Source organism: Patagioenas fasciata, chromosome 3 (assembly GCF_037038585.1).
Source record: "Patagioenas fasciata isolate bPatFas1 chromosome 3, bPatFas1.hap1, whole genome shotgun sequence".
In the NCBI taxonomy this organism is placed as follows: domain Eukaryota; kingdom Metazoa; phylum Chordata; class Aves; order Columbiformes; family Columbidae; genus Patagioenas; species Patagioenas fasciata.
The window spans coordinates 74,709,961-74,731,639 of NC_092522.1; the positions used below are offsets into that span (position 1 = coordinate 74,709,961).

General features: G+C 41.3%; 1 protein-coding gene across 5 annotated transcripts in view; it reads right to left on the reverse strand.

The window, feature by feature from the left end:
* The window catches only part of DSE (dermatan sulfate epimerase), a 34,436-nt gene extending 13,888 nt beyond the window's left edge, over positions 1-20,548 (reverse strand). Inside the window, exons 1-3 of one of the 5 annotated variants that reach the window (XM_071806615.1) lie at positions 20,484-20,548; positions 19,633-19,702; positions 6,468-6,936 (exon numbers count right to left, since the gene is read on the reverse strand). In XM_071806615.1, the coding sequence (XP_071662716.1) occupies positions 6,468-6,883 (416 nt within the window). In that variant the 5' untranslated portion in view covers positions 6,884-6,936; positions 19,633-19,702; positions 20,484-20,548. Of the gene's footprint in view, positions 1-6,467; positions 6,937-7,135; positions 7,158-19,632; positions 19,703-20,040; positions 20,146-20,304; positions 20,428-20,483 lie in introns of those variants that run through there. The other 4 variants (XM_065834685.2, XM_071806614.1, XM_071806616.1 and 1 more) reach the window with 4 other exon arrangements.
* Between the last annotated feature and the right edge of the window lie 1,131 nt (positions 20,549-21,679).

Below are 21,679 nucleotides of genomic sequence, written 5' to 3' on the forward strand. Positions count from 1 at the left end.
ATAAGTCTTGGAGGTTGAGGGCAGATTAAGCTAATGATTGAGGGAAGCCTCAGTACCGAATCTCTCACTGTCACTAGGTGGATGCAAAGGAAATGAGTTTGGGTATTTTTCAGGTGAAAATTAGTTCAAGGACAGCCCTTCAGTGCATTTCAATGCAATCCACCTTAGACATAGTAGCTAGCTAACAGCATGTTTGAACTTAATGCATGCTAAATATCAAGTGTAGATGCAAATGTGGCATGTAATAGGGCCAACCGACCTTGATCCTGAATCAATTGCGTAATTGTACAGTCTTGCCAATGCCAATACCAACACCCTGGCACTCCACAGACCCTTGATATTGTTCTGACCCACTTCTGGGGGAAGGAGCTTTAAACCTCCCATCAGGCAAAGGAGAGAAATATTATTTCATGGCCAGAGGAAGTATACGTACCAAGAGGGAGTACACTTACCAAGGGGAATGAGACCACCAACATTTGTTTTATAAACTAGACTCAATTTCTAATATTTTTCTTACAAAGCCTCCAAAACAAAATATTTTCTTGTGCTCCAATGGAATATTTTCTTCACTAATGGAAGAATATATTCCAGTTTTTGTTTTGGAGAGAAAAAAGAAAAATCCTTGAAAAAAATCTGTTTCACCCAAAACAACCTCTCAGCTTACACTCTCCCAACATTTTTCTGGTTCGCTTCCAAAACAAACCCCCCATTATCTGCACAACCTAAGTCCTCAGTCATGTGCAACAACAAAAAGATCCTTGAAACATTGATGATTTACATTTCTGATGTCTAATGTAAAACATGACAAGTTTGTCTTTATCTCTTTGCCAGTTGTGTTTCAGCAGCAGCCACTCTGACATGCTCATATTCATTGCAGCTCAGTTCACAAGAAGACAGGCAAAGTAGAGACTGAAAATAAAGGGCTACATTAACTTCATTATGGGGGAAAAAAAAACAAAGCAAAGCAAACAAACCCAACATACAGACAACATTTTTCAGAAGCTTTAAGAGCTGACAATAAAAGTAGGGTGCGTGTTGAGGAAACAAACAAAAATTTATTCCTTTGGAAACCTTCATCTGTTTTCTATCCTCTTTCTGTCTGTTTCCCCATAGGTCTATACCCATCATTCTGCCGCTTCTAAAGCTTCTTTCAGAGTCTCTTCTCTCATTTTTGTTCACAAGAGAGTCCTTTCCACACTGGGCTTGCTCTTAGTATCAATCATGATCCTTCTGTGTTGACAGATTAACAAACAAGAACCAAGTCTGGTTTAGTAGTTCTTAGTGGCATATAAAGCAGGCACAGAAATGTAGTTATGTTATTATTTCAACAGATTACCTCTAGCTCTTGTTGTAGCAAATTTTTATACGAGGCAAGCCAAAAGTGAGTTCCCTGTAGCTATCACAGAACTTCAGCACCAATTTATCTCCTAGAGATCCTATGAATTAAGAAGAAGGTATAAAAGAAACTCTTCAAAATCCACCTAGCCCTTTAATTTCACAGTCATGCACAATTTCTATTTTTAAATGCTACATATGAAAAAGATAAAAACAGCATGAGGGATTGATATTTCGCTTACTAACATAATATATATTCCAGATACCAAATTCATCCTCCTACCCTTCCTTTTTCTTCCTCCCTGTAGGAGACCATCTCAGCATCCCCCAAGCTTCTTTTATATTAACCAATATGCTGCAGTCTTATAAAACTCTCCTAAGTTTTCTCTGAATGTGACTGCTGTTTGATTATTGGGGGTCAAACAGCTGTTCTAAATTTGTGGTGTCAGCACAGAGACTCATTTTATTTCAACTCAGCACGTGTGAATTTATTTTAGTTATACATTTATCTACACATTTCGTTGTTTATATTTACATATTCTTACTTCGTAATTTATATTATTCAACATTGAGCACTATCCAGAAGCTAACAGCAACAGTCCGATAGCATGATCCAAACAGGGGCTAACAAAAGGCTTGCTAATTAATAAGAAATAGCAGAAGGGTCACAGATCTCTTATGCTGAAGCCTCCTGTCAGCCTCTTCTTACTCACTGCTACTTCCTTGGAATGTTTGCATATGCTCAACAGTAATTATCCCCCCTATGAAGCCCAGGGAGCCAGACTCACTGTCAAATCCCACACCTTACTGCACATTGCTAACATACTTGTCTTTAAAACACGTGTCAACTATGTGGCAAAAAAAAGGTACAGAAAACCCGTGTTTGGCATTTGCAAACCAGGAAACCTCTCCCGTTGTAAGAAGCTTGCAGAATTTGTGAACTTCTAAGGCATTTGTTTATAAGGTGAGATGAGTAAAGAGAGCTTTTCACTGCTGTGTCCAAAATACAGAATTTGACTGGACTCTTATTTCTGCACAATGTGTGACTCCAATTACATCACTCTGCTTGGTGCAGGAACAGGCTGAGGCAGCATATGGAAAGAATCACGAGTACAGATCCCCTCGGCCAAAAATGCACTTCTGGTGGGGAGTGCTCTAGGGGCCAGCCAGAGATAACGTGCCAGAAAACTCATCTATATCCCCTGCTCTCTGTAAAATAAGATAACAATGACTTAAATATAAGGACAAACTTTCCCTAAGATTTTAGACAGCATCTAGATATCAAATCCCAGGAAAACCAAGTCATTTATTTAACACCACCTTTTTTTTTTTAAAGGCAAAACCACTAAAGTTCCTCTATTTTTACTGAAATATTAATGCAGTAGGTTTCCCTGCTCTTGCTAGTCTCCAAAACATCGTCTGTTCCCATATTCCCATATGATTTTGAGTGATTGTTATAGTTAGCTATTAGCCATTGCCCCTTTGTTTATTTTAAAATGTAAACCTACTCCAGGATGTAGCAATTACGGATGCTCTGTTAGGAGCAGCATGCCTATCAGCAGCGGTTGTTATGACAAACAGCTCAAGCTCTGTTAGGCTACATGAATGGGAATGCAATTAAGGGTGTACTTTATTATGTGATATAAAATGTCCACTATAATGGATGAGAAAAGACAAAAGTGCTTAATTACATGCCCCTTCCATACACCTATCAGTTATCGGTAGACTTCCCTCATAATTGTATCCTGAGATTTTGAACCATAGTTGGACTATCAAGGATTCTCATAAATGTAAAGATGAAATTTAAAATGTCAGGCTCCTTAATTTTCTGACATGCTAGGACAAATAAGCAGTGACATGTTAAACTACTTATTATATGCAACTACTCCACACACTACAAAAATATACTTTTGTTTTCTGGAAAGGCTTAGATTTTGTTTAATATATCTGCAAAAATTAGAGGAAACACATCCAACTGTTTGTGTGTTTGTTTGTTTTTATTCTAGAATTATTTTAGAGTCAATGTCATGCCAGCACATCAACAGAAATCCAGATTAGACTGTTGAAAGAATGAAGCTGATGATAAGGAACCTATATGACTGCCAGATTTAACTTTCCAACACAAGCTGATGAATCCCTCAGTGACAAAATGATTTTTTTTTCAGGCAATTTACATGGCAGTATAGGCACCTACATTATAGAGGAAGTCTAGGGACAGAAAAGTTTCTCCGTCTTACTTTTCTTACTGATACTTCTCTGGACAAGCCCTCTTTCCAGAAGGTGTTTTGGCAGATGAGTGTCCTAATATTCAGGGTTCCTAATTTGGGCAACATGACAACTGCTCCTTCTTTCCACCCTCCTGATCAGAACATGTGTACCCTCAAATTATTTAATAAAGATAACATTTGTGATTTATCATCCAGAATGATCTTTTCTCCAAAGTCCAAGGTAAACTAAACATGCCTAAATAGGCTAAATAACTTTTTTTTAATATATTTCTGTTACTATGATTTTGCCAGAACAGTTAATGTACAGTCTTAAGCAGTGCTTTAGATGCCATAACATCTAAATTGCCCGCTAGTAGTGCTCAGGCCACAACTCCCCTATTTGCCATGTTTGTTCTCCAAGTCTTATCCTAAGTGTAACATGTTTTTCTAGTACTTTTTAGTTGAATTTCTTAGAAAAAGCAGATCTATGCAATCTGTCTGTTCACTCCTTCGGCTTTTGAACCTGCTGACCTATTTGAGCAAAGCCAGGAAGAGCAGTACGTGCCTCAGAGATGTTATGTTCTTACACTTTTCCTGAAAACCACAGTTGGACAAGGGAGAGGGATTCATATTACTGACATCGATCATGGAGCTATAGTGTGAACTCCATGTTGACAGCATTCAGCCATAAGTTCTCAGGGGAAACAAAAATGGAAATCAGGTCCATGTTTCTGTCACAGCATCTGAAGAGACAGACAGTTGAAGCTTATACAAAGGGCAGGTTACCCCAGCTCTATCACCTCTGGTTTTTTCCTTCTGTACCTCCCCTCCTAGGTACACTGCATCCAGAGAACAAGCAGAGAACCTTGATTAAACCTTGATTGTTTGCTGACCAACATGTCTACATCAGAAGGGAAAGACATGGAAAGCATGGCTTCTCTTTCATCAAGGTAATGCAAGATGCTTCCTTAAGAAAAACAGTAGTTTTGGGAAGGTAAATATTATCTAAGGCAAGGGGAAAGAAGGTATCTGCTCAGTTCTGATTGGTATCTGGTCAGCTGGGACAAAAGAGCGCATTACGGTAAGGGACAGAGGAACCACAGTAAAAGTAGGGCAGGAATCACTGGACAGAAGGAACTCAAACGAGGTTGTTGAGACAGTGAGTGAGACGTAGGAAACTGACAAAATGAGACACAAGTTCCGCTACTCTAAATATTACTTCCTCCTTTTTCTTATTCCATTAAATCAGATCGCCATGTAGCTATGTGTTTACACTGCTCAAAGCAAGTTAAGAAAGAATATGAACGGAAATAGGGAGGAAGATGTTGACTTTGGAGCAGTCCATAGGTCCTGTTAAAGATGGTTATACGTTCTTGGATTCATCTCTGTACAGCTATGCCCCTCTGCCAGTGTGCCAGGAGAAACACAGACTGCCTCTGGAGGTAAGTAAGACTGAAGCTTTGCATTGCTATACTTCAGTGGAAGGTTTTGGAAATTATCACCATCTTCTTGTGCCAGTACTTTTCTTCACAACTCCCATGTGTTGTCTCTTCTGTGACATGCATGCAACTTAAGCTCAGTGTATCCTTCCTCTCTCCTACCACTTCTTTTTTTCTAGTTCCTGTATTTCTGTGGCACTTTTACCACTTTAACACTCGGTACAGGGCAACCACAACACTCTGATGCCTTTTAAATCATACCCATCAGGAGAATATGAATGCCAACTTATGTGAGCTCGAATCCAGCATAATTCCAATTACTGTGCATGGATGGATGCCATTTACAGGATGCCACTAGTTGGTCTCAACCCAAAAAAGGTAGAGAATTATAGTTTGAGCAATGAATACTTCTTGAACACCTAATGCATCCTCCTGTACTAACTAGAAAAACCTGTCTCAGACTCCTGCTGAGCTGCTGTCATCATGGAGCAGCTGCCACAGAGGGGAGTGGTGCTCCATCGCAACTCCAGTTCGCTGCCCTGGGCAGAAGCCATTGTTCTGGCAAAGGCCACATTTCCATCCTTTGACCTCTTCACAGAGGCAGCAACCCCGGGGCACAGTCTGCAAGGTGCATGGAGAGGCAACTGCTGCAGGTGGGTATGGAAATGTGTCTGTCTGAGGAAAAAAAAAGGGAGGTAACTTGCTAGTGGGTATGAAAAAGGAAGGTAAGGAGAGAGACCTTGGGATCCCAATTGCCAGACTCACTGGTACAGTGAAAACATTGACTTCTGCCCCATCGAAAGAGTGTGGCACAGTGAGGACAGAGTAACCTGTGGACGACAACTCACATCCAGGTGAAGTTAATCTGGGACGTGGTCATCAACATGCTAGTTATTCAGGCAGTTCCAGTAATCAGATGAACAACTACACTTGTCATGTCCTAGTATGTCTTACGGAGAGGCCCGAGAAATGTACAGCAAAGCAGAGCTGCAGCTCTGAATGGAAGCTCAGATAGATGTTAGAGCAGACTGCAGAAACTCAGTCTCATTTTTATCTACATCTAGTTATACCTTTTTCATAGGTTCCCCTTTCCTGAAGTCTTCCTAAGGAAGAATTACCCAAACTAAAAGTACAAATCTGGAAAAAGGGAAATAAAAAAGTAACACTTTCAATGCTTCTTTCCAAGAATCAGATGTGAAACCTGGCTTCTGATTGGCAGTAGAGCAGTTAGGATGGTACACAAAGGGTCATGCACCTTCTTTCAGTATTAATTTGCAACATGGTATATTCAGTGAAGGTGAAAAACTGTGTGGCACCACTGCTGGTCCAGATGAGGGTAAATACATTCAGCAGGTTAGTCACTGTTACAGTGAATGTTAGCACAACTGAAATAATTTAGGTAATTTACTCATCCACTCACTTCTCCAACTGCAAGCAGTTTATACAGTAAGAACAACTTAAAAAAAAAGAAAGGACAAAAATCTACCAACTAGGCTGAGCCGCCATCCTCTCCATGTAATCCTTGGCCATGCTGATGGCCTCGATGTTTTCAGGGTAGAGCACACAGAACATTGCCAGGGCCCCGAGGTTGTTGCCATAAATTTCATTCCACCGAGCACTGAACTCCTTGGGGTCCCAGGGAGGAAGGTACTCCAGAGGATTCGACAGCATTGTTTGCACGGCCTCGATCAGACGAGCTGCAATGTGCTGGTGTGTGGTGGTGGCCTGGCGACGCAGAACCTCCATGTCCCCTTTGGAAAAGTAGAGCATGGGGTAGCTGTCGTAGTTGGCATTGACAAAAGGCACCATCGCGTCCAGGTCTCCCCTGGCGTCGTAGACAAAGGTGAAGCAAATCACGTGTATGAAAAACACACTTGGGGCTCCCCGTGTGTGAGTCCTCATTGTGGCATCAGATCTCCAAGTTTCAATGTCAGCCGAACCATCTTTGAAATATCCTATGGCAGATGGGCGTGAAAGAGAGAGTTAGAAAATGCATCTGTGAGACACTGTAATTCAGAAATACATTAGGAAATACAATTCCATCTAGACTTAACAAAACACCACGTATTGTCCAGATGGCTTTCAAATCTTTTCTATATGAGTACTTCAGAGAAAACATCTATTGAGCAATACATTCTAAAGAAAAACCTACACGGTTTAAAGAAAGCTCCTCCCTCCCACATCTTTCCCTCTAGCAGCCAATATGAGTAAAAGGAACACACTGACAGATCTTCTACTCTAGATTTCAAATAAGTCTAACAGTGCCTAACATGCAGCACTGCTGACTGTACTGGCAAGCAGAGAAGGGTGGGAGAGGAGGAGGAAGGGGGAGAGCCAGGGAGCTTGTGCTGGCGGCAGCCAAGCCTGCGTGCTGCCTTGGCTGATGTTAGCAGCTGGAGAGGGAAGGATGAGGAATGCTGGAGGTTTGTGCTGGGGTCATTTTATACTGTGCTCGAGGCCTCTGGTTCTGACACGTCCTCATTTCCCCAAAAAAAAAAAAAAAAAAAAAAGAAAGAAAAAAAAATTAAAAAAAAAGGTCAAAGAAAAAAAGAGAAAGACAAAGCGGCAGAGCTTTAGAAAAACAGCTGAAATACCTTGCCTTTAGGGCATTTAGGATTTTTGCATCACTATTTTTACTATTATTATTATTATTATTTTAAGGTGCTCTCCATTTTGCATGTGGAGATTTAGTGACAGCTACCAAGAAGGCTGAATGTTAAATCAAAGCGCATATTTTCCTACATACATGACTTCCCCAAATATGCTCAAATGTCAAATCTATGCAGAGGTTAAATGCAAGTATTTAAAATAGTAAGTTACTTCTTGCGAATTACCAACTATCTAGCCTGGAGTCCCAGATAAAACATGGCCGGGATTCCCCTGAGGAAAGCCAGCAAATTCCTAGAATTCTTCTAAGGGGAAAGGTTACAGAAAGCAGACCCAAGAGAGACAGTTTTATGTAAATAATGAACAGTAGTTTTCAATTATTAAAAGGAGAAATAGAAGGAAAGAAAACCTAAAAACAAATATGAAATGTTTCTTCCATGGAAAACCTGTTCCACAGGATTCAGACATAAAACTTACAAGAAGCTGAAGTACAAAGCAACCTTTTTTTTTCTCCAAAGCTCCCTACCTACAGATGCCAAAACTTTCTAACAGAAACTTAGGCTGCTAAAACCTTATTTAGAGACTCAGATCCTGATTCAACAATGTAATTAATATGTGCATAGACAATGAGGTAACCCTGATAGACCAGGTCCTTCAGCAACTACTGCGTATACACCCACGGTGCTTGTGTTCAGCTTCTAAAATTAATTTGGGAGCAAGCAAATTTGGCCAAGATGTGTATCTTTTCTTGTGCATTCCTGCCTAGGGTAAAAAGAATATTGCACCCTGTAACTGCCTACATTCATGTATCACAGTGCACAGCATAATTACTTTAAGAGAGTGTAATGAAATATGACATTTTCATAGTATTTTAATGTATTTTCCAGGTAAGTTTTTGCCCTTTTTTGGATGTAAACCAATAATTACAGGACACGTTACGGAGATCACAGGGTGGTTTATTTAGTTATATTTTTACTATATCTACATATTCTCTCACCACATACACACATACAAAGAAACATGTACCACAGTTTATCGGAACATACTCGTGTCTACGCATATTCTCATCTACAAATAAGCAAACTATACAACAGTACATTTTGAAAGGAAGGAGGCAAAACCAGCCAAACTGGTACATCATGTTTGAAATGTCTTTTTTTTTAACTGTTGAGAAGAACTGCTTTTAAAGCCCTTATGATTCTTTAGAACAAAGGAAAGAGGAAAGAACTTAAAAAAAAAATAAATCTGGAAAACAAAACAAAACAAAAGGCAAAAGATGCCTGCAACTTTTCCTGTGATCATCATACACTGGAAGAAGTTTCCTGGCTTATGCAATCAGAAAAAAATCCCAGCAAGCAGTAAGGATTAAGCACATACATAAGTTTAGGGATGGTTGTAAGAGTTCTCTAAATTTGGGTCTTTCTGACCAGAGATTAAAGAACATACAGGAAGGCTGCCCAGAACTCCCACTTTGTAAACCTGGACACACATTTCCCAACATTTCACCAGCATCAAACAACTTCAGTGTTGTCTAAAATTCATATGCTGTATTTTAAGAATTTAATAGCACCCCTCATTTTACCCTCTTATGCATGTGTGTATTTAATAAAGTAAACCCTTTTTTCAGCTTGGGCATGAGAAGCAACCACCATACCACATTGTTTAGAATAACAACAGCATAACTGGAAACTTGATCTACAGTAAATTCATAGGGAGCATATTCAGAGTCAAGATCTGGAAGAAAGTCAATATGGATTGACAAAAGCAGGGCTACAAAAATCGTTCTTTTTTATTCTTGACACCTTTCCTATGCATGAAGACAATAACCATTGGCAGCCATGACTCAATAAGGTCAGCGAGCCCTGTCCCACAACTTCTCAGGACCCAGGCTGGTGTGACAGGTGGATGGGAGGAGGCAGCAAAAGAGGCCTCCTTCCTTCCCACGCAAACCTCTGTGGAGACACCAGCCACAACCACATGGAAAGAATCCCCCAGGAAGGTCCCAGGACAGGCTGAGAGAGTTGGGGTTGCTTAGCCTCGAGAAGAGAAGGCTCCAGAAAGACCTTACTGTGGCTTTGCAGTACTTAAAAGGGGCTGATAAGAAAGATGGGGACAGACTTTTTAGAAGGGCCTGTCACAACAGGACAAGAGATAATGGTTTTAAACTAAAGGAGGGGAGATTCAGGCTAGACATGAGGAAGAATTTTCTTTACAATGAGGGTGGTGAAACACTGGACCAGGTTACCCAGAGAGCTGGTAGATGCCCCATCCCTGGAGACGTTCAAGGCCTGGCTGGATGGGGCTCCAAGCAACCTGATCTAGTTGAAGATGTCTCTGCTCATTGCAGGGGGTTAGACTAGATGACCTTTGAAAGTCCCTTCCAACCCAAACCATTCTATGTTTCTGTGATGATTCTAGGGCATGACTATGGCTCCAACTGTCCTACAGAGTGAGGAGACAGATATTGCACATTTGCTCATCTGTGATGTCCTTAAAAGCAGGACCAGCAAAAGTAATAATGAAATGTTCACAAAACTCCATATAGAACAAACATGTAGATCTGCAATAAAAACTATCACTCAGGTAGTGACAAAATACAAACTGCATGGTTCTGTATAGAGCCACAACAAACCACCCCCATAAGGATTTCAAATGGCAGAACTGCCTCCAACCATACCCCCCATCAAACACTTCGCTGCCTAGGACAAGACCTGAGCACACTGCAATGCCTTACTGACTCAACCAGGTAACTCCAAAGGGCTAATGGACATGATCATCCTTTCTCAGTTCAGTAGCTGCTTAGAAACTACACTGATTGATAAGATATATAAAAAACCACTTCAAAAATTAGCAGGTGGTTGCCAAAGAAGGAAAGTACCTTCAGCAGATGAATGTGACCAAAATAGTATCACTTAGGGACTATTCAAAATTCATTATAATGGTATAGATATACCTGTGCAGAAAACAAACCAACAAAAACCACATCCCACAAGCCAGAAACACTGACACAGAATGCATATTTAGCTGTGTTGAACGTTATACTTTGAAGTTTCCTTAGGTAACTCACTTGCATACTGAAAGCTAAAGAAACTTATAGTACTGTTCAAAAACACACATACAAACCCTGATTATCTGCAGAGCTCAGGTGAAGCCAGACGTGTAGATAACTAGCCATATTAGCTCCAACTCACCAGTTGTAAGTGAATCTGCCACAAGTTTGCTTCACGTGCAGGGCTCAGAAGAATAGGAGGTTAGGCTTTCTGATCGCTTAAAATCACATGCACAAAATAATTTTTTAAAGTTAAAAGAATTCCTTACTCTCATATTACACTACATCACTACCAGCCACATCTTCCAAGAAAAGCTCAACCTTTTCTGAATATGGGGGGTGGGTTTATTCAGCTTGGAAAACACAACCTGATAAAGTATTAAAATTGAAAGGAGGCTGAAGGATGCTTTCCCATTGAAGAAAATGCTATGAGCTTCGAGAAGGCTCTCACTTAGTCCTAGATTGAAAGAGCATTTGTCATCATTTCCACTCCATTGCCAGCAGAAACAAACAGCAAAGGACATAATTTATTCTAGAAAAAAATCAGACTAAATCTTAACTATTTCAGTTCTCCCCATCTGCATTAATGACTAGATGTTCAGCTGCAGGAAAAAAGAAATGTGAAACTGATGCCACAAACTAAACTGAATATGGATATATACAAACAAGTTGACCAAATAAACTTGGTTTAATATACAATTTAAATGAAAAAAGAGGTCCTGTGTACTCCAGGCTCTTGTGCACAGAAAGGGTGGTCCAGCGGTGACAGCAGAGGAGTGGGAGAGGGGCAGTGGTGGGGGATGAGGAAGGACAGCACCGTTAGGACCCTTAGCTGGCACAGCTATTCTTGAAACAATCTGACCTTCTTGTGGCTCATTACCAAAATAAAAACATGTAGAGAATTGTGACTTTCTGCACTATCAGTTCTGAAGAGCCGCTATGGTTTGTGGATGCTTTTTGCTAGGACACTCGTATTCTCCTGTACGTCACTGTGTACCCTGGGCAAAGCTAATGCTCAAACAGGAACAAGACTCTCCGGCCAGAAGAAGGTGGATGGAGTTACACTCTTGGTGAGAGCTGGGCTTCCCACTCCCATGCTATCTTCTCCTTCTGGATTGCTCAGGACATGCAGCAGGAAAACTCCTGGCATCTCTGCTGCAGATAGGCTGGCTTTCCTGTGAACCTCCCTGCAAAATACCGAGCTGTCTCCAGTGAAGTTAAGAGGAGTACTGAAACTCTGCTCAAGTATGAAATCTCTATGCTTGTAAGGAAAAACAAAACAAAAAACCAAACCAAACCAAACCAAACAAAACATAGGTTTTAACTACTTTAAATCTCAAAATTACCATTTAAAGACTTATTTCCACAGATTTTACAACTTTTTGTCTTCTTTTGGGCTGTTCCTGTTTTTCACAAAGGCTACAGTTCTCACTATTGCTACCTGAATTACCTCCACAAGTGTTACGGTAAGAATTATGTGCAAATATTTAATGGAAAATCTGTTCCACCATACTGACAGAAAACAAACCTTCAGGTTCAGCCTGCAAATCTTTATCTTAGACAGTGACCTCTGAATCAGCAAGGACTTAACTTTCATAAATATTTGCATCATTTCTTGATAAATTATTCAAAGTGAAACCAAGCTTTTAGAAAAAAAAAAATTTAATTGTAATGCTCAGTCAGTTCTGAATTTCATGTTGAACAACAGTGTCATTCTACTTTTGCCACAACTTAAGTTACATGATAATATCACCTTGTTAAGCTATTCAAAAGTACTAGCACTAAAAATAAAATGAGACATTTTAGCACCCAATGTTAGGAACAGCTAAGAGAGTCATAGATATCTTAACAAGAAATGTTCAACCACTAGCAACAGCTGCTGCCATACCTATACCATGAAACTAATAGGTAAGGTTGCAATAAGATGTGCACAGCATCTTGTTCCATTCAATGCAGATGGGTTTGCATCTTTTTGTACCAACGATGTTGACAGCTGCCAAAAAGTGGCTGCTTGCCACAAGGAGTACTAGGCTGGATCACAGTGGAGAAAAACAAACTTCTATAGAAAGCAACTCAAATCATTAGCAAATCTTTTCACACACACTGCAGATGACTTTGTTGCTGATAAAGAAGTAGAATCTATAAAACCGAATTTATCAGTTGGAAATAGTGGTGTTTTAAAACCATGTCATTATCAACTGGAGAGTTACTTTGTCCAACAGTGTCAGTTGTAGCATTGATCTAAATATTTTGCAAACATATTTAAAAATTGGAGAGCAGTTAAGTCCTCTAACTGAATCCCATGACATCTAAGTACTAAATAATTCAGGCTGAGTCCATAAAAACTGAGAGGTGAAAGAGTCGATAGAGATTAATTCCCATATATTGCCATTTGGTTCCTGCAGACTCACAGAAACATATCTGATATAGCAAAATTAGGCAGTAGATGGAGCAGGACCAAGAAAAGTATAAACTTATTTTTGTACTGTAACAATGATAATAAATCTACTAACCAAAGCCTCAAGCTGTATAGTTGCCACATCAACCAGCAGCACTGCTGAGTCCCTCACAAAGCTGCAGGGCTTGCCACCAGTGCAGGAAATTCTCATGTCCCCAGGCAACAGCAGTCGGGAGTCGTTCTCCCACCCCCCTTTTTGTCAGTCAGATAAAACACCAATGACCATCTGTCTCCCCAGTAAAAATGCTGGAAAGGTATAAAAGTCACTGCTCATAACTTGAAAAATAACTATTTTGACCCTAACCACCAAGGGACATGACTTCATTTCTTTCTCTGATTTTTTAACTACAAGAAATATGCCACATCACAATTATATAATGTCAAAGGTATTTAAAAGCTTAAATACTGAAATCTTGCATATAATTCAGAATTAAATCTACAATAAAATAAAATATAGCTAAAGCATAGCTCAAGTATCCAGGTGTTAGTATCGCACTTGTTCTCAAGCGATCTGAACCACCTTAAAAGAAGCTTTGGATCACCTTATATGTCTGAATAACAGCTGTGTTATGAGAATCGTAAAGGCAACCAGAAACAACCAGTTCATATAAGAATTATCAGCATATGACATCATGTCAGCAGTCAAGATTTTAACTCGTGTCTGTCCTTTGATCTATACACAAAATTCAATGGATCTATTTAGAGAGTACCCAGCAGTGCGAGACCATCATTCTGGGGGAATGGAGGGTTGCACGCATTCTCCACCATGCTACAGAGAGGACAGCAACTGCAAAGTATTTTTGTAAGTTTACAGCAGGATGTGTAAGGTATCTGTGACAGAAGCTTCATCTGCTTATTCCTTTAATTTGAAAGCTTATTTGTCTATTTTACCTCTTTATGTATAAATTAACAGGGTATATACACCTGCACACTGAATGCATAACCTTTTCTCTGCCTCAAGCAAAAAAAAGATTTAAACTGTTTGCATGCCCAAACCATAACCTGTGAATTTGGAATTTTCTTCTGTTTTATAGTTTATCCTACCGTATAAATGCTTTCGCAATAATTTTTTCATTGCACTAACCTTACTATCCCTAACCCTTACCGGGATCTTTGATTCCATACTTCACAGCATAGAATGAGTAAGAAAGTCATCTTGATATGCAGAATCCTGAAGGCAATCATTCCCAACCAGTACAGACATGCCTGCTAAGGCATCCACATTCAGTGAATGAAAGCTCAGTCACTTTTACCATCAAAAGTGTAAAACTATAAGCTAACGCAGAAAGATTTCCTTTAAATCATCAGCATTTTTTATTTTATCCTGAGCTGAAGTACTTTTAAAAGGCCATTTCAATAATTTAAAATGTAGGTTTTTCTTTTCAGAAATGTTTTCATAAATGCTAACACTAATGGAAGACAGTTTGAGAATTTTTGTATAGGCCAAAAGGATATATTAACTACATTTGTCTGTTCCATAATGGCCCAGAAGTTAAACCTGCAAATCACCCATCCATCTCTTATATTACAGCACACAGGACGCTTTTAGGGCCCTGGACTACAATTATCATGGACACTGCAGAAACACAGAATGAAAGTGCCTGTAACAATTTGGGTGGTGACACGGTATTCACTCAGCAGCTGCCAAGAAGTAGTGTAATTTTCCTGGCCCCACGCTCATGGACCCACTCAGGGGGTCTGTAAAAGTGTGAACCCCTAGGTGTGGGGCATCAGAAACCAGGCCTAGGGTCTCCTCTGACAGCAGCCTCGAACCCAAATGTGCAACCACGTCTCACAAGAGGGAGTGAGCAAAGAAAGAGATTATCCGAGGTCAGTGAGAGCCTGATCTCTGCACAGATCGGGGGGCACAACCGCAGCGCAGAGGAAGAGCTGGAAAACCTTCAGAGAGTGATTGCAATGCCCAGGAAACACAGATAAAGGGCAGAGGAAATTAATCATACATGCAAAAGGGGAAAGCCAATTTTACTGCTGTCAAAACAAAATTCCTCCCGGTGCTTAATCTGGCCTGCGCAGACTGCTGCATGCCAGGGAGCTTCCCTCACTTTTAAGGAGGCTGATTATAGCATCAGACTTCTGATACTGAAACTAGTGTTCCAATTTCTGACTTTAATTTCTATCCTCTTTCCCAACTTATACTTCTTTGTTAGTCTTGAACTCTTCCAAGTACTTGTAAATGCCATAAGTCCTCTGGCTTATTGTTCACCTCTGCTATGGATAATTAACAGCTTTAACCTTTCCTGCTTTTTGTTTTAACTGTCCTTCATTCAGTTACCTCTAAGATATTGGAAAGGAATGAAATATTCCAGCCAGAGTTTTACAAAACTAATTCTCACTCTCTGGATCTATAACGATCTACAGACTTCAGTAGCTGAAGAGATCAAAGAGATATTTTTATTTGTGAAGCACTTCCACAGGACATCATATTAATAGATGGGAATTCTAAAACACATCACATCCTTCAGTTGCTACGGGATCGAACTCATTTTGACTATGCTTCCATATCCTGTTTATGACTCAGTTTTGCACGCAAAACTGTTTTCAAATTTTACTTATTATTTATGTTAAAGTACTGTGACTGCATGTAAGAGCACCAGCAAAGCCAATGTATTATTTTAAAAATACTTCAATCTAGGCAAATTAAATCAACAGTTACTTTTATATTATCTATGTATCATCTTAAGCTGTGTGTACACAGACCTCAAATGTGTATTCGCATAGAACTACTATTTCATTTGCTACAGGATAAATGCCTCTGTGTTTGCAGACCTAAACTGCACCACTCTACCCAGCAGTCACATATCACTGCAGATAAATATGCTGTTCATTATTATTGGTGCAATTCTGTTGATACCTCTGCTGCTTTCATCTGTTATCTCTTTATTATATTTTACATATATATATGTAGATGTGGCATATAGTTTATATATCTACAGATATAATACATATGTACCCAGATGCAGATGATTTTTTTTTCAAGGTACAAACTTGGACAGACAATAAAATGTATTGTCCCATAGTTCCTTTGGGGTTATTACTACTGTCTTCACTGCTGCCCAGAATACCCTTGATAGAAAGTGACAATTACATTTTCATGGACAGAAGCCTCAAATGCAGAGTAGGCATCAACATAACCATTAAATTATAGTAAATTATGAAATTTAGAATTGTATAATCTCATTTTTGACCTTGAGTTGTGCAGGCACGGCCCTCGCAGCAGAACTGAAACCTTTGTTTTGGCAAAAAATGTGATGCATCACAATTAGAAGGATCTGATTAAAAGGCTTTAAAATGACATGACATCAACATAAATGCTTTGAAACAACGCTTTAAAATACTTTAAGAACTCTGGGCAGCCATTTGATTAGGAGACTTAAGAAAGCGTACCAGGTTTATATCAAATGTTCAGCATTTTTACTATTTCCGATTAAAAACAAACAAACAAACAAACAAAAACCGAACAAGAACATATACCAGGACAACTGTGGTAAAGGAAATCTTACGTTAAAATTATGTTTGTCTAGTTCTGAGATACAGTATCTGCCTGAGTCCAGTGACTGAGGTCCCTGCAAACCTGCTCTAGATAATGCTGTTGCCTATTTCTACTGTATACTCTGTGAATCTGGGCAAGGGGAAAACCAGAAAGAAACACCAAACAAAGGTAATTTCAGTCTGCGTACATAATGGCTGTATTGTGCCTGAGCTTTCACACCTGACTATGTCCCAAGATCAGATGAGAGCGTGATGCCAGCACCTGATGCCAGCACCTGATGCGAGAAACTATTTCCAGTGCTCTGTCCTGAATGTAATTCCCAAGATGACCAGACCCCTCCAGTCAGCTCTCTGTTACAAACACTTCGCTTCTGCTAAACTTCTACTGATAAAGTTTTAATGAGAGAGCTAAATGATTCAGCTAAATTTCCATTTTCCTAGCAGGCTTTAATTCCCTCCTCTGCTCTGTTCCCATCCTAACCAGATAAGTAGGTCCAGCCAAAGTATAGCACACAAGGGTTTGAGGTTTAGGCTAATGCAGCTCTGTCACACCTCACCACATCCCTGCTAGGCTTAGCTGGGCTAACAGACATCAGTACAACGCTTACCCGTGTAAACAGAAAAGTAGCTCAAAGGAAGGGCTCTCTGCCAAATATTGAGTCTGTTAATAATAAATACATGGCTACAGTCTTGAACAACAACCGGCACCAAGGTTTAAGAACTTTGGGGGAGTACATTATTGTAACTAAACTGTTTTATCTACCTCAGGTGAATGAAGTTTGCAAATAAGGAATAAACAGCCAGGACAAACTTGCTGCTGAGATATCATATTTACCAATGAAACACAACTTGCTAAGAAAAAGTCATATTCTCTTTCACTGTTCAGATACTTGGATACTTGGATTACCAGGAAACAATGGTTACGGAAAATTGTTCTTTATGTTTTTAATCCCTTCAGAAAAAAAAAAAAGAAAGAAAGAAAAAAAAACAACAAACAAAAAAGCCAACTACAACAACAAAACCCAGGGAAAACGACCTTTATTTCTTGCAAAATGTCCAAGAACAATAGCAGTAGTAACCAAATTTCTTTCCGCTCATTGCTAGAGTATGTTGTGGGTGCCAGATGTGCAAGTTTCCACACACAAGCCTAGGAATGTGACTCAGTTTTAGCTAAATGGAATCACTTCTGAGAGAAGGGACACTTCAGTTTCACAGACCCGTTTACAACCTCATTTAACCCTAGTTCTCACTGCTCAGACTGTCAGGTACTGAAGGATGTGACCGTTTCTCCACTAGCAAATAAGCTCACTATGATCATTCACAACCCAAAAGCTGCCTGATGATGGGAATGGCCTTCTACCACCACTTTTCTTCAAAACCATACATGCTTGCTGTTATTTTACTTAAGGGAAACAAATGGTACACAGAGACTTCATGTGTGTGGTGTCTGAGATGAGCCTTTAGAAAGTACCAAAACCAAGATGTCACTCTGAAACTGGCTTTCCGCTACTCATTTTTACTTGTAACTGTATGCAACCTAGGAAAATCACATCTAACATTTAGACAGGTAATTAAATTCCTCTCCATTGTGTTGCAGACATTTACTAAATAACTAGTTAAAACAACTAATATAAACTATAACAAAAACTCAGCTCACTTGGGCAACCAAAGTCTATTCCCTTTTACCATAGGCAATCAATTTGTTCAGCTCATATATTTCTTCCTTTGCAATCCATATTCTCTATGGCTAAAGAATAGGTTTTAGAAGAGATTGTATATGCATATGCAGTGGCAAAACAGCACCAAGTGTTTTGTGAGATGAGTCTCCACAGTAGAGGATACAGATAGGTTTTTAAACTGTCCTCAGCTCCCGCTCTTGTATTAAATAACAGCCCTCAGGTTTTTTTCATGGCAATTCAAAATTATGCAAACTATCACAATGCTTCAAACAAAACAACAACAGGCTCTTATTTTTAATAACAAGAAAAGAAAATGGGATTTTGGTAAAGTAACAGTAGTTCTGTCTCAGGAAAATATGCTGTGATTAGTATATTTTTGGTTTCACATCCTGGTGAAGTCTATGGAGAGTCAAGAATGTTCCAGTGGAGCATTGCTACTTTGTTGACTTCTACTAAAACCTTAGCTCATTTAGGTCACTTAAGAAACACACAAGAAATGACACACAGTAAAAGAACGCATAGCTGAAATAATATTTAGCGCTTCTGTAGAAAAATGCACCCAAGGATCTCCAAGTAGTTATGAAACAAATTAATTAATTAAACCTCTCATCGCCCCTGTGAAGCAAGCAAGCACATTTATCTGTCTTATGAGGAAGGAAACAGAGCCATGGAGAGGTGGAGTGACTTACCCGAGGCTACCCAGCAAGAGTCTTTCAGAGTAATAAACAGCATCTGAATTATTGATTTCCACTGCTGCCCTTCAGCTGAATTGTTCCTTTTGAGTTATAATCATTGTTGGCATGATAAACATAATGTGGCAATATGTAGCTCAGATTTTCTTTGTTTAGATTATATTAAAACTTAAGTGTCATTTAAATTGCAATTGATCTTCTTAGGGTGACCAAAAAATCTCTGCCTAGTTGAGCAATATTTCCTGTATTTCATTCACAATTGTATCTATTTCTTGTATTGCCATTGCTTATGTCCAAAAAAGCTACTCCAGCTTGAAAAGGCAGGAAAATGTCACAGCTTTATATTGTTTCAAAAGGGAATGTCTACCTTCATTCATACCAAACAATGTCAAGAGTTGGCATGAGATGCACCAAGTGATGATGCACCACTTTCATACAATAGGTAAAGGCATTGCAACTTGTCATCCTGGGGCAGAGGAGATTGAACTTTGAGAGTTAATAATTGTGGTCCCAGGGCACTTACAGCTTTTCCAACCAAAAATAAAAACAAACAAAAAAACAAAACCAAAAACAGTGGCAGGAAGTTGCATCGGGCAAATCGCTCTTTTCCTGTCTCTCAGCTTCCCCAGGTGCAAGACAAGGATGCTACCGCTTACCTTTCACACTCGCATGTTTGGGAGGCTTAACTCATTAGCAAAAGGCTCGGAGGCTCTGGCGTCAACGGTGCTACGGAGGAGCAGAAAGCTGTTAGACACGGCGCCCAGAGGTGCAGCTTTAACCGGGATGTCTCCCCGCTCGCACCTCCCCGGGAACACGGGGACCCATCCTGCGAGCTGCCCCGCACCTCCGGAAGGGTGCGGGTGTCCAGGCGGTCCAGCCCCGCAGCCCCGCGCCGCAGCGACCCGCCGTCTGCTCCGCCGGGGACAGCCCGGAAAGGCCCGTGCCTGGAGGCTGCTCCCCGCGGGACGCCCCGGGCCACCACCCCGCCCCGCTCCCGCACCGGCTGGACCAGGCCCCCGCTCCCCGGCTCCCGGCGGGCGCTGCCGCGGGGCGCCCGCCGGCACCTGGTGCCCGCTCGCTCCGCTGGCCGCAGGCAGCGCGCCCTGAGGATGGAGACGCATCTGGCGGTGTTGGGAGCGCTGGGTCCAACCTCCCCCTGCCCAAATCCGCCGGTAAACACCGCCCCCAGCCCCGCGCTGGCGGAGGGGCGCTCCCGGGGCCCTCCCCGCCGCCGGCCGCCCCGGGGCCTGCAGCGGGCAGGACAGGATGGATGGAGGGGTGGGGTCGGAGCGGAGCGGAGCGTTGCCCCGCACCGCACGGGCACTCACCGCCGGCGGCCCCTGCCTGGCTCGGCTCGGCGCGGACCCGCCGCTCGGCAGCCAGAAAGTTTCTCCACCGCAGCCCCGGGGGACAGAGCGAGGGGGGCGCGTTTTTCAACTCAGGAAGAAAATGACTCCCCCCTCCCGCTCCACCTCCCGCCTCCCCTCTCTCCGCCCTCCTTCCTTACCTCTCCCCGGTCCTCCTCCTCCCCCGGCCCCGCCGGCCCCTCACGCCAGAGCGGCACCGCACGGCCGGGCCCGGGGCGGCGGGGAGCCCGCCTGGCGCTCACGGCCCCGCCGCCGCGGCTCGCAGCCGGGCACACGGGCTGCGCAGCCTTCCGCTCCGGCCCGAGGCGCTCGTTTAGTTCTGCGTGTGCTTATTTATTTATTTATTCCTGGCGTGCACACGGATTTCACCCTTCCCCTCTTCCCCCACCCCGCTCCTCCCCAGCTCGTGCTGCACGGAAATACCCTAATTCTCTCGTTTCGCGGCAGGACTTGTTTCTCTGCGGGGAGCGTGTTGGCCCCGACTCCGGGGTGCCGGCAATTTGATTTTTTTGCACCTGGAACGTGTGGCAGCAGTACCCAGGTTCGGGCGAGGGGGTCTGTGGAGGGTAAAGCGTGCAGGGTGACCCATTCATATACAATGTCCATCTCTATTGCTGTCACCGTATTTTACGGGAGTACTAGGACCTTCCATCCAAAAATTTCAAGCCGGAAAATAAACAAAAATCCAATTTATCAATCTGCCCTTTTAAGTATGGTGTGACTACTTACATAAATGTTTCCCATGTAAAACGAAAATGTGAAACACCATGACCATTCAAGCCAATCATCCTGACATTATTTTTGCAGCCACTCGAAGATACTTAGGAAAGTCATATTAAAGAGGTTAAACTAAATGAACCTCTGGAACAGTTCTCTTTGCTTTCTCAGTCACTATAATGAAGAAAAAGCGTGAAGTGAAGAATTCCAAATGTTTGTTGGCTCCCAGAAGCTGTTCATGTTTTATCATCTTCAGACTACTCTACTGAAATGAAAATAAAAATATTTACATGTGATAGACCAGGATGGTGTTCAGCTACCTTAATTTTGCATTTCACACAGCTTATTCTTCATTCTAATAATGTGTTTACTGATGTTGCTGAATCAGTCAGTGGGCTTTGAGTGCTCAGTTCACTGGCTTTAAAATGTAAAAGCTGTGTTTTCTGAGGATGGTTTTAGACAGGGTCTTTGTGGTTTACAGTGTGATTTCCTGCTGTTCTATCAAGATTAAAAAAATTGTGGAAACTACATGAAACTAGCAACTATACATTTGCCTTCACCTCTTGTATTTCTGAGCAATATCTATTGACAGTCTCAGCATAATGAATAGAGATCCACA